This window comes from Equus quagga, chromosome 13 (assembly GCF_021613505.1).
Source record: "Equus quagga isolate Etosha38 chromosome 13, UCLA_HA_Equagga_1.0, whole genome shotgun sequence".
Classification (NCBI taxonomy): domain Eukaryota; kingdom Metazoa; phylum Chordata; class Mammalia; order Perissodactyla; family Equidae; genus Equus; species Equus quagga.
Window position 1 is genome coordinate 67926515 of NC_060279.1, and position 13966 is coordinate 67940480.

The following is a 13966-nucleotide window of genomic DNA, read 5'->3' on the forward strand; positions in this document are numbered from 1 at the left end:
CGCGGCGTCCTGAGGCGGGGGACGCGCCCGGCGCCCCCAGCCCTCCGCCGCCTCCTCCTGCCGGGCGGGCGGCCTCCTCTGGCGCCTCCCCGCGCCCGCCCGCCCGCTCGCCCGCCGCCTCCCTCCCTCCTTCCCTGCGGCTCGGCCGGCTTTCGGGAGCCCGGGGGCGGCCTGTGGCGCGCCGAGCCCGCGCCGGACTGCGCCTCTTTGGACCTTGAGGGGAAACATGCGTTTGGCTTGGATCGTTTTAAATTCTTAGTTTGGGATCCCCGCCCGCCTGCCTCTTCCGCCCGGCGGGTTTTCTTTTCTTTTTTCTTTTTCTTTTTTTTCCCTTTTTTCCCTCCCGATCTCCTTTTTGACTCTCTCCCCCTTTATGCTCGCCCAACCCTCCCCCCGCTGCTGAGAAGTGGGGGAGGGTCTCGGCCTCCAGGTTCCCGCCCTACCGGGGCCCGGGCGAGCATGGGGGGCAAGCAGAGCACGGCGGCCCGCTCACGGGGCCCCTTCCCGGGGGTCTCCACTGATGACAGCGCCGTGCCCCCGCCGGGAGGGGCGCCCCACTTTGGGCACTACCGGGCCGGCGGCGGGGCCATGGGGCTGCGCAGCCGCTCGGTCAGCTCGGTGGCGGGCATGGGCATGGACCCCAGCACGGCCGGGGGGGTGTCCTTTGGCCTCTACACCCCCGCCTCCCGGGGGACCGGCGACTCCGAGAGGGCGCCCGGCGGCGGAGGGTCCGCGTCCGACTCCACCTATGCCCATGGCAATGGTTACCAGGAGACGGGCGGCGGTCACCATAGAGACGGGATGCTGTACCTGGGCTCCCGAGCCTCGCTGGCGGATGCTCTACCTCTGCACATCGCACCCAGGTGGTTCAGCTCGCACAGTGGTGAGTCCGCGGGTGGTGGAGGCCTCGGAGGGTGAAGTGCAAGGGAGGGCGCGCCGCGGCGCCCCAAACCTTCGCGCGCTTGCGAAGGTTTGGATGTAGAGCGCACGACCTGGATCTGTCTATCTTCCCTTTGGTTTCCAAAGCCAAGGGATGAATGGGATACCTACTCTCTAGAAAAGATGCTTTCTGCCAGGCTGCGGAGCCGGGCGTTTTAGGACTTCAAGCGTTGGTTCACTTGTGGATGGGCAGATTGAAACCTGCCAATTGAAGTCCCATCCGTTGGCATCACCATCCTCAGAGGAGAGGTCTTGTGTGGCTTATAGCAAGTCGGCCTCAGTGCTTCCATTCTGTCACTGCAGCATTGTGCCCTCCTCACCGTTAACGGAGAGAGGGGGATCCAGTCTGACCAAGCCCATCTCCCAAACAAAGAGTGTGGAAAGAAATAAAATTGGGGGCGTGTGGTGTTTGGATTAGGGCTCTCACCCTTTCTGGGAGAGGGGAATGCCCAGTTTTGCCACCCTGCTGGAGATCGGTTTGAATTGTCTAAAATGGAGCAGGCTGCTGGCATAGACAGGTGTGGCCTGCTGAATGGAGGGCCCAGCCCGGGAACCTCCCTTGGAGGCTTTGCAGGATGAGGGTTCTGGTCGCTCGTGCTGCATGCAGTAGGCTTGGCTCAATGACTGTCACATCCCTCCATCTTTTTTCTTCCTCTCCTTGCTAAGTGGTTGGTCTTTCTGTAATCTGCATCTTTTTGCAATGGAGAGGTGGGATTTTGTCGCCTGGCTCTTGGCACATGATAGGGGAAGAGGAGGATTCAAAGAATCTGGATGAATTCATTTTGTGAACTTCTGGTGACAGGCCAGTGAAAAGCTGGAGGAGGATTTCCCAGGCTCTGGCAGGGCAGAAAAGGCGCTGGCAAGAGCTTCTGGAGGAAAACAGGTCTGTCTGCTCAGCTAACATGCGAAGCAAGGTTAGGCTTCTAGAAAACTGGTCAAAAGGGGTGTGGGGCCGCTATTTGCTGATTGGCAAGTTGCAGTGAAGAAGTTAACATATTCGGACTCCTTTGGGAGAGCTGAGAAAATTTAGGTATTGTGTGGAAGAAAGATTGCTTTATGGAGGATTTATCGATTGGGTCACTGTTCTAGCTATTGTGAAATAGAGTAGACCTTTTTGGCTCTCTTTTTTATTTCTGGAAATAGTCTGGATTTTTTTTTTCCAAACTTTTCTCAAACTGTAAACTTTAATTTGTGAAATATTTTTGGGGGGAAATAGTGATTAATTTAGGGTAACACTTGAAAGTAGTTTTTGAATTACTAGGATGGTATTTTAATCTCTGAATAGACCTCTGGATATCGTTGGAGCTTCTCTGACCTGCATCAAACTCTGCCCTGAATGAGATGCAAGGCATGACTGCCTTTGGCACTTTTAGCTATTTGATCAGCTTTAGAAATCTTGAAATTAATAATCTTTCTCATAAAATTTGATCCAGAAAGACTCAGTTGTATTTGTGAGACGACTGGTTAAGTTTTTAAAAGAACTGTCATTAGTCTCTGATTTTAAACTGAAAGGCACTATAAGAAGCTTCTCTAAAATCACAGTTAGAATTTTGTGTGCTGCAAAACAAATGTAACCTTAAAGACGCTGGTCTGGGGAAGCAGTTCTCTTTTTGCTAAAATTTCTTGTCTGCCTCTTACTAGAAACTTCTTTTTCCTTATTTTACCACCGGGTTCCATGCTGGAGTTATGAGCTTACAATTAGAGTCCCAAATTTCAGACTCCTCAGCTGTGAAACCTTAGTTTAATTTTTTTTCATCCAGTTCTGGTGAGTATCGGAAGAGCCACTGAACCATGGGAATACAGGAAAAGGGGGGGCTGGTATTAATATTTTTGGTAATACATTCTTTTGTGTGTGTGTGAGGAAGACTGGCCCTCAGCTAACATCTGTGCCAGTCTTCCTCTCTTTTACGTGGGATGCCACGCAGCATGGCTTGATGAGTGGTGCTAGGTCCATGCCTGGGGTTCCGAACCTGTGAACCCCGGGCCACTGAAGCAGAGTACGCGAACTTAACCACTAAGCTACCGGGTTGGCCCTGGGTATTATATTCTTTATAGGCCCATCCTGTCCTTTCTGCAAGACATCGAGCGTGCCTGGCCCTGCCCACTCAGTGCCCCCACAAATTTCCAAATGCTCTGAGGCGTGGCGAGGATGTCACCCTGACTGAGAACCACTGTTTTAGGGATTCGTTCTTTTGTTCAAATAAAGTATTTTTTCCTATGCAGTTCATTTGAGATGAACCTTCGTATTTCCACTCTTCCTTCTCACCTTCTGGAACAGGCCATGGGATCTTCCTTCCAGGACATCCCTTTCCTCTCTAGTTCATTGCTGTGAGAAGAGAAGCTTGTTTCTATTTTGAAGCCTTTCAGTAAGATCTGAGCAGTTTTTGTTTTTGTGTCTTAAGAGTAGAAGGGTAAGGATTTCGATGCACAATTGACTAGATGCCTGGAAGTTGATGTGATGCATTTGCTTGTGTTTTCAAGGTGCTTTTGGAACTCTTCATGGGCACTGAAAACAGTTGTCGGTCAAATAAGTGGGGGAGTTCAGTGTGTGCGAGTCTTCCTCAAAGGGAGTGAACTGATGTTGTGTCAGGAGGTAGAATACTGGGGTCCTAGCTCTTTCTCTGAGTAGCTGTGACCTTGGGCAAGACACATCACCTCTCTTGAGCCTCGTCTTTGTTATTTTTAAAATAGACGTGGTAATCCTTGCAGCCAGACTGTAAAGGTCATCCCCCAAATCCTGTGAAGATACACAGTAGTCACATTTGTCTTCTCTCAGTTCCTACACTTCCCCAGGCTATGACCCTTACAGGCCCTGTTCCCTATGCCTGGAATGCTTTCCCTTCCATTCTGTACGTGGATAACTCTTTCTAATTTCTTAGAGCTCAACTTAAATTTCTTCTCAGAGACCACTCTTAAAAGTTGGCTCCCTCCTGTTAATCTCTCCAGTCACTCACCTGTTACCTTAATAGCACTTAACACACTGTATATTTTACTTACTTGTTTACTTTTTCTGTTTAATTTGACTAAATTTTGAGCTCCATGAGAGCAGAACTGTGCCTCTTGATGACTATTATAACTCCTGCACTGTGTGTGCCTGGCACAAATACTTGTTGAGTGAATGAATTTGAGTGCCTTGTGTCCATCATCTCATTTAATAATCACTATAACTCTGTAAGGTAAGACTATTTTTATTCCATTTTATGGATGAGGAAACTGAGGTTTAGGGGGAGGTTAAGGGACCTGCCCAAGGTCAGATAGCTAATAGGTAGTGGAGCTGGGATTGGAATGCACATCTGCCACTTTCAGAACTGGGGCCCTTAACCATTACGCTCTACTGCCTCTCACCCTAAAACATAAGGAAGCTGGGTAGTGTACTGGAGATTGCACTGGCCAGCGAGTCAGAGGGCTGGGCTCATCTCCTGGTTGGGCTGTTAATTAACCGCCTGACTTGTGACTTTGAGCAAGTGAGTCATTTAGCCTCAGAGTCACCATTTCTTCACCTGTAAGATGGAGATAATACCTGTCCTGCTTACCTTGCAGGGTCGTTGCTGTGAAGGTCTCATGAGATAGTGCTTAGAAAAGCCAAATAACATACAGATGGAAAGTGGTCTTCCTATAGGGGCACTTCTGTGGTTCTCTGCCTTCTTTCATCTCCTCAGAATTTGCTAGGCAGAGAGATTTAGAACTGTGTGAACTGTTTCCCCAAAATGGCAGCCAGTGTTCTCTACTGAAGTCTGATCTACGTTGACAGGCCGTTCATATTAATGAATGCTATTGAGAAGAGCTGCTTTGTAGGATCAGAGTTAAGAGTCCCTTCCTTTCCACATTAAAATGTAAGTTTTGCTGTAAGGTGTTTAACTCCTAATGATTGTCTGGGTGGTATTCTGGAAGTCTGGTCATTCTTTTGTAGTAGTCCTGTTTATCTCAGAATATGGATTTCTAGATGTGGGGGGAAAAACAGGACCCACCATGTTGCCTGTTTTCTGGGTCCTACTATAAAATGGTGGTCATTGAGGGTTTCACTCCACCTTCTTGAGTCATATGTATATATACACGTGCATATTTAGAAAAATCTAAACCATTCTCTGTTGTTACCAGCCATAACTGGGGTTGATAGAAGGTGACTTGTGATCTGTCTTTGAACATGCTAGCAGGGTAACTCAAGGGTTCTATTTTGCTGCTGCTCTACAGTTCTCGAGTGACTTAATTTTCTCTATTCTTAAATAATTAGGGAGAGTTGCCCATTCCATTGGAGTGCATCAGAAAGCCTCTTAGAGCCTCACCATAGGTGTGCTAGAGGTAATGGTCCTTTACATGGTTTCTGGGGAAGGAAAAGCATTCTGTGGTCCCCAAAGAGCATGCTGGGTCCCCGGCCCTGCAGAAGTTCTATTCTTACTGAAGAGGTTTTATTAAAGCAGAGTTTTTAGTTCTGTATTACCATGAGGGCTTATTTTCTGTAAAATAAAAGAAGTTCCCTTGAGAAGATAATTTCTTTTTTTTTTTTTTTAAGATTTTATTTTTTCTTTTTCTTCCCAAAGCCCTCCGGTACATAGTTGTGTATTTTTAGTTGTGGGTCCTTCTAGTTGTGGCATGTGGGATGCCATCTCAGCATGGCTTGATGAGTGGTGCCATGTTTGTCCCCAGGATTTGAACTGGCGAAACCCTGGGCTGCTGAAGCAGAGCACGTGAACTTAACCATTCGTCAACGGGAAGATAATTTCTTGAAGGTCACAGTTAACTCTTCCTCATTGGTGTTTGAAAGGTGTTGCAAGAAATGGTGGTTTCATTCTTAAAGTGTTTGTTTTATGGGATGTGTACATTTTGCTATTAAAGACACACCCTAAATATGTCACAAGGAGTAGTTTCAGCCAGGCCACTCTTAACCAAAGAAATGCAACTCTAGTTGCTTTTGGGGAAAGGAACATGCTTTGTATTTTACAAATGTGATATTCAACCCAAGCTTATTGGGCACTAACATTTTAATAAACCCAATTATAAAACTGAACTTCAATTTTGACAGTTTCAAAATTGAAGAAAATCTTCATAGGGAAGTGGTGGTAACTTACATGGGCTATTGGTCGTGCTTTTACTAACCCTTAAATAGGGATATTTTTAATGACAGTGGGTCACTGAGGTTCAGGTACTAGAATTTTGAAGTTAGCCCCAAACCTAAATCTTAATCCCAGTCTTTTAGAATGATGGATGAGTATAAATGTCCATCTGTTTATTTTGCAAGTTTTGTCATAGCCTGGTCTGGATCAAATGGTTCCTAGTGATTACTGTGGGTCTAGGCTTGAGTATGAGAAGAGACTTCTCAGATTTGGCAGTTTTCACTTCTGAATCTTATTTTTTCATAAGGGCGTGCGTTTAGTCTTGAATCCAACAGTTGGGTTCCGAATTTTTTTTTTTTGAGATTGGCACCTGAGCTAACATCTGTTGCCAATCTTTTTTTTTTTCCATTCTTCTTCTCCCCAAAGACCCCCTGTATATAGTTGTGTATTCTAGTTGTGAGTGCCTCTGGTTGTGCTATGTGGGACACCGCCTCAGCATGGCCTGGTGAGCGGTGCCATGTCCATGTCCATGCCCAGGATCCACACCAGTGAAACCCTGGGCCACCAAAGCAGAGTGCGTGAACTTAACCACTTGGCAGCCGGCCCCTGGATTTTGAATTTTGATGTGCTAAATGGATGAGGGATGAGTTGTGGGTATGAATGAATAACCTGTAGACCAACCATTAAGTGTGAATGAAGTAGATGACCATAATCTTAAAGCAGCAGCTGGGGTCGTTTCTAGACTGATGAGACTGTGTCCTTGAGCTCTCCCTGGAATTATTAGAAGTGAGAATTAGCCTTCCTCTGTTGGGAATAAAGAGGAAGGAGAATTCACTGGGTCCCTATAAACACCAAGTTGCAGGAGGCATAGTAGAATATATAGTGCAGTTTTGGATCTGTAACAAGAAGGAGGCAGATACAAACAAGAGCTCTCCTGATTTCTGTGAATGGTTCAAAGGGTTTTCAAACTTGACTCTGCCCAGTATTCTCTAGGGAACTCGTTCACGGTGCGATAACTGGACCTCACTCGCAGAATTCAGGAGAGCTAAGGAGAGACCTAAGAATCTGAATTTGTAACAAATGATTCTGAAAATGTAGTCAGAAGCCCATCTGTATCTGACACTCAACTCTACCATGGATTTAGCTTTTCTCTCCCCAAACAGAAAGAACTCTGAATGCTTTTTTGGTGCATTCATTAGCATTATTTTCAACAATACTGAACTAGTCAGATATTTCCTAAGCAGGATCCATACAAATCTTCTTTTCAGTTGTTCCCAGAGGGTAGATTCCCCCAGTAGGAGCGTTGTTCATTATTTGATGATTTTCTTTTACATGGGACTAAGCATTTTCTCCCACAAATATGCCTGAACCAGTCTGCCTTGGTCCCTGAGAATTGAAGTTGCTCCTAACAGAAGGTGGCTGTGGCAGTGTCCCCTTCCCTTCGGTGCTTGTCTTCCCCCTGATTTTTCTTCTAAGGCACAGCAGCCTTTGGATACTTGTGCTACAGAAGGGCTTACTGAGTTATAACCTCTTTTATATATCCTCAGCCAGCAGCTAGACAAGTCAAGATCTTAGGATGAATCCAGACCTTAAATGGACAGAATACCTATTTTTTCTTTTCTCTTACTGACCCAAAACCGTGAGACTTTTTGTGCGTGTGTGGAGATCTGTTAAGCTAAGACATTCATTTATTCAGCTGGTGGTTGAGTGCTTCCGGTATACTAGGACCTGTGCTAGGTGCTGGGAATATATATTTATTATATAAGGGTGATCGACTTTGTTCTTTCTAGGAATCTTTGAGTCCGCACTCCTTAAGAGAGAGTCTGAATATAGCAGCTTGTGGAAGATTTTACCTTCTTCATCAGTTCCTCTGTTGAATAAACAAACAAATTGAGGGTTTTGTTCAGGAGGCTGCTACACAGATGATATTTCCTCTCTACTCTTTACTCACGCTATCCATTGTTCCCTAAACCTTGTTTCTGGGCTGGGGCAGGTGATCTTTTCTTTGTGGTTCCAGTAAAGTGTCTACTAAGAAATTCCTCATATGTCCCAACACAAGTGGACCTCTGTCTTCTCAATGAGAATATCAGAAGAAAAACTGTTTCAAACTCTTCATGTGTTTCTTTGACTTCAGTATCTTTGTCATCCCTGTAGCCACTTTTCTTTCTGGTCGTTGAACACTGTTTTCTAGAAGCATGGTCCTCCACTTTTGTAATCCATCTCTGTAAAGTTTATCCCAAGCCACAAACGTCCATAAGGAAATATAGGAACAGTTTTCCTCCTTGGTCTTGTAAGTGTATTTCTCTGAGTTCCACAACACTGACACTTTAGTGCTAGTGTAAGTAATTTTTAAAGCCTTATTTATGATAGCCAACACTGGTGATTGACATGTTATTCCTCCCTGCAATAGTTACTAAGTCTCTGTTATTTTTGAGTATTTTTTGCTCAGAGTAAAGAGTTTAAAAGAATGCTCCATGCTGACAGGCTTTATGTGGACTTTGGCTCTAAGGTGATACCTTAATTTCTGAAGATAATTTTTGGGGAAATCTCACCTTACATTGAGGAATATGTGATGGTCTTGATCTTAATGAATTAGACTTGTCATAGCATAGCTCCAGCTCTGTTATTGGTCTTACCTTTAGCCCTCTAAAAAGTATAATTGAATAAGCCATGCTTCACAAAGAGTTCTGAAATTAGTCACCTCTGTACTCTACAGTATCTTTTAAGGTCAAAGTTGGATTGTTAGCATGTGAGAGAAACTTAAATCTGGAGCCACCCAGATGATCTGGGACAGAAGTAGGAGAACCTGAGACCCTGGATTCCGGCCAGCTTGATCATTTTGCCCATATTTCTCAACTCTTTAGAGATCTTTTTATTTGTTTCCCTCTCAAATAACCTTTTTCCCTGCTGAGAAGGCACTTGTCCTTAAAGATAGCTATTAGTAATCTTTTATCCTGATGCCTGCTTAAGTACTCTGGGAATCCTACATGGATTTGAGGGAGCCCTTGGGATTCCAACCTAAGCCAATGAAGTACTTGGTCTACCATAAATACAGATTAGTTTTCTGTAGTATTGTTCTTTTCTATTTAGATCATTTAGACTTTTTTTTCCCCCCAAAGATTGGCACCTGGGCTAACAGCTGCCGCCGTACACAGTTGTATATCTTAGTTGCACGTCCTTCTAGTTGTGGGATGTGGGACGCCGCCTCAACGTGGCCTGACGAGCAGTGCCATGTGGGCGCCCAGGATCCGAACCCTGGGCCGCCGCAGCAGAACGCGGGAACTTAACCACTCGGCCACTGAGCCAGCCCCCATTTAGACTTTTAATGGTCTCTAAGATATAGTACCACCTAAGTCAGTTTTTAAAAAAAACTTTTTGATAACACTGCCCACTACTGTAACAAGCATCACAAAATGTCCATGTATGTACACCATGTCTTATCAGATTTCCTCAATCCTAGTCAGATATGGCTGAAACATCCATACCATTGCTGCCAGTTGTCCTGGAGAACTATGGCAAGTCGTAAGACCTGCAATAAGGGCTGGCTTGTATGCTAGCCACCTTCCATCTTAATATCTGACGAGCCCAGTCATGTTGGCTGTGTTTATTTTATCCATTTCCTGCCTCCTCTCAGCCTAGAAGCGAAGTGCAGCATAAAAAGGTAGTGAATCTAAGCATCTCCAGTATTTTAAGGTATAGGAATCTCCTATGAAGTGGCAAACCTTTGAGAAATAGTATTATGAGCTGTTCTGTTTTTGCTGTGGCTTTGGAAAACCTTTGGATTCTTCTACTGAAAATTTGTTTGAAAAAAAAAATCTTTTTAATGAAACAGTGTGAGTCACAAAGCAGCCACTCCTTCTCATAATAGCATTTCTCACCAGGGGAATTTTTGGTAGCTGTTGGGGGAGGGATTTGAGTAGGTTGTGGATGATGAATCCCTTGGTGGAACATAACCAAAAGCTGCCATATCAGAACTCTGGTGCTTTCCATGCTGACAGCGAGCCCTGAATTCAAAGTGCAGGACAGCAGAATAGAATGAGGAGGCTTGTGCTCGGTAAATTGCCTCAGTAGCATGACCAATGAGATTGGAGTTTGAACATTCAAACTCAGTTCATTATAGCACTCTTGTGGTATAAAAGGATCATGAAACCGAGGCTTTGGGTCAGAGAGCCTGAGGCCATTTGCAGGAAGAGCATCATGCTTCTGGATTAAGGGGGCTGTGGACTTAATGATGAGACTTTAAGAGTCATGAGTATGCCTCCTTTTTCCATATTGTGAAATGGTGGCTTGGTGCTTGGCACTGATCATGGGACTACTTGACACAGAGAGGATTCATACAAGGTCATCTGTGCTCTTGAGATTTTAGGTCTAATAAGACACTTAGAATGACACCCAAAGTGAACACATCACCCAGTCAGTCTCTTTGTAGTATGGTGAAAGGGAAATGCGAGAGATACTAAGAGTTTAGAACAAACCAGGATTAGGATATCAGCATCCAAAATGCCTATGCTCAACCTCTCTGCCTGCCCAAACCTGAGTTTTAACTGTTTCCAACTTCAGCGACTTGACTTACAATTCTTCTTCGGTCCTCGTGTCTGAACTACCATCTTATGTAAGCCACAGACAGGGGAAAGTCTGAAAGGTTATTACAACTGTGTTAAGATTTGCTTTCCTTCGGAAAGTCATAGCTGTCTCCACTCCGTGTTTTCCTGGCTTTGTACTTTTCTTCAAAGCCTCTTACCAGTTCCAAGTCTCCAGAGCTCAGTAAAGGCGAACAGGAAGCCAGCGTTTGATGCCTGAAAGCCAGCAGTAACTAATAGAGAAAAGGAACAAGCACAGATGTTCTAGGAGAGGGGATTCTGGGCCTTGAAGGTGTCACATCTATAGGATTATAGCTACATCCTTTAAAGATAACCAGCTCCTTCAAACAAGGAAAAGGCAATAAAGAGGAACCTCTGTTCTGAGATGACTAATTTTTCTTAGGTTGTATAGTGGAGGCTCAACATTTTTAATTGATGGCATAGTTACAAAGTATCTTTTGCTTAGGAGTTCAAAACTCATAAGGAAAAAGTGATTATCAGTTTTGTAAAATAGCAGGAGTTACTTCCATCTCTCTCTTTTCCGTAAGGGTCCTCAGGGTATGTCTTGTCATGGGATCCAGGCTGGAGCCTGACTCTTCCTTTTCCTGTCTGTTCAGTCTTATTAGATCAACTCTAAAGTTTCAGTCCTGTGATTGCAAAATGGAAAAGTCACAGGGGTTTGTGCTATTTCAATTTTGGTTTCACTTGCACATTTCAGGAAGTCATTAGTGGTGTGACCCTGAATAGGAGCTCTGGTCTCTTGGAATCTTTTTAAAAAATGAACTATTTTAGTCATTCAAAAGAGGTAATGCATTTACCTACCAAGCAGATTAATAAATAAAACATTGCAGATATAATTGTAAGTACCCCACCCAATTCCCATTTTTTTCCTTACCTCTCCAAAGGTAACCACTGCCCTGACTCTCCTGTTTGTTATCCTACATATGTTCATACTCTTACTGCATGTTTCTGTTCAAAACAGTATTCATTTAATTTATATAAACTTTATCATAATGTCTCTATCCTTTCATATCTATATCTGTATATGGATTTGAGATCTATAGATCTGTTGTACTACTTATTGCTTTAACACATTCGTATTCACTGCTGTACTCTATTGTATGAATATATCACAAATATCACCATTTAATGATCCATTCATTTATCAATAGATATTAAAGCTATTTTCAGTTGCTTCGAGAGTGTTTTTCTGTTTCCTTATGTACTTGAATGAGAGTTTTTCTAGGGTACATTCTTAGTCATGAAATAGCTGGGTCATAGGGCATATATGTCTTCAACTCTTAATTGAATATTGCCCAGTAGATCTCGAATGTGTTGTACCAAATTACACTCTCAAAATAGCATATTTTCACTTGGACCATGTCCTTGCCAAAACTTGATATTGTCATAATATTTGGCTAGCTCTGGTGGGTGTGAAATGGTATATCACTGTGATTTTCTTATTTATATATTTGATAATGTACATATAATTAATATGATTAATATTGTATATTTAATCATATTTCTTCTGTGAAATGCTTGTTCATGTCTTTTACCCATGTTTACATTGGATGGCTCGTCCTTTTCTTACTTGTTTGTCTAAATTTGTGTTTTTGTTTCATTTTGTTTCCAGATAGTAATTCTTTGTCATCATATGTAATGCAGATGTATTTCTCCCAGTTTGTGATTTATCTCTTTGTGATTTCTTACAGTTAACTTAATTTTAATGTAATTGAATATTCCAGTGTTTTCCCTATGGCTTGTGTATTTTGTGTCTTAAGAAAGATTTTCTTTCCCTGAGATCATAAAGATATCTTATATTTTCTTCTAAAAGTTTTAAAATCTTGCCTTTCATATTTAAGTCCTTAATCTGTGGAGAGTTAAATTGTTTGAGTGAGGTAAGATAAGGATGTATTTTCCTTTTTCCGTATGAATAACCAGCTCTCCCAGCAGCAAGTGAGGAATGGTGGTCTTTTCCTACTGATTTGCAAAACCACCTCTGTCATATGTCAGGTTTCCTTCCAGGCATAGATTTGTTCCTGGGCTTTTTGTTCTGGTCCATTGGTCAATTTGTCTATCCTTGTGCTAGTACTTTCTTAATTACTGTAGGTTTGTCTTGCTGTGTGGAAGGGCAAATCCTTTCATCTAGTTATTCTTTCTGAAAGCTGTATTGTCTAAATGAAGCTTTCTAGGAGACAAATAAGGGAATTCAGATAGAATCAACAAAATGAAGTACAAAGTACCAGGAACTGCTCTGTTTATAGCTGATATTCTTAATGACAGGACATCTGGCAGACTGACCCTGATGGGCAGTTTCAGATTTTTTCCCCTACTATATTGCACAAACAATAATGTTTCTCTATGTCTTTGTATTGCAAATAGCAGAAGAAATAGTTCTGTATGTTACAGAAAACAACAATAAAAACAACTGGTTAGCTATTTTGGGCACTTTTTGCTTCCAAATAAATTTTAGAAGCAGCTTTGTCAACTTCTGTGGGGTAAAAAACTGTTAGGATATTTATTACATTGAGTTTATCAATTGCCATCTTTATAAAATTGATGATGGGAATGGACTTAGCTGTAAGAACAGAATTTTTTTTTACATTTTTTTAAAACTTTGAAATAATTTCAGACTTACAGAAAAGTTGCAACATTTGTACAAATAAATATTACTTTTCCATCACCCAAAATTGTCATGTGTTACAAGAAAGACATAAATAGTTGAGTGTCCCTTAAGTTCTTGACTGCAAAGCCGCATAAGGACTTAATAGTGAATGAAGCTTTTCAAGTCTGAGGAATCTGCATTGACCTGCTCCTGGGAAGGAGAAAGCCACATGATCTTAAAAGTGACAGGGTGTCTGAGGGGTGGCTGGGCCTAATACTGAGATCTCCTTTCATCAGAATTGGTCTGTATCATTATGTGAACTGAAGTAGATCCAGTCCTAACCTCTGCTCCTAAGGTTTGTGCTTTGGTCCCATCTATTGAAAGAAGGGCTTCTTGCCGTTCAGTTGAGGGTCTTCTCAGACAACTGTAGCCTGGAGAGTTCAGGTCAAGTCTGCCTCAGTATGACATGAGAATGTCTTCTGGAGGCGTGGCTCTATTGAGCCAGAGGTACTTTCATGAGCGGAATGGGACACCCTGTCTTTGGAGAAGCAGTGTGGGGTAGTGGTTAAGGTTGCAGGCTTGGAGCCAGACTGCCTTAGATTGGAATCCCAGTGTTGCTGATTTTTAGTTTTAGAACCTTGGGCAAGTGACTTAACCTTGTGCCTTAATGTCTTTACTTCTTAAGTGAAGCTAATAATAATGATGTCTATCACATGGGACTATTGTATGATTAAACGAGTTTACAGGCATATCTACATCACTCAAAACAGTGCCCAGCAAATAGGAAGTGA

The 13966-nt window shown here is 43.1% G+C and overlaps 1 protein-coding gene across 3 annotated transcripts in view; it reads left to right on the plus strand.

Annotated features, from left to right (window-relative positions):
* Window positions 1–448: 448 nt before the first annotated feature.
* Window positions 449–13966, plus strand: part of ZNRF1 (zinc and ring finger 1) — a 96516-nt gene continuing 82998 nt past the window's right edge. For all 3 annotated transcript variants that reach the window (XM_046683906.1, XM_046683905.1, XM_046683907.1), the window contains exon 1: window positions 449–883. In XM_046683906.1, coding sequence (XP_046539862.1) covers window positions 460–883 — 424 coding nt within the window. In that variant the 5' untranslated portion in view covers window positions 449–459. The remainder of the gene's footprint in view (window positions 884–13966) is intronic.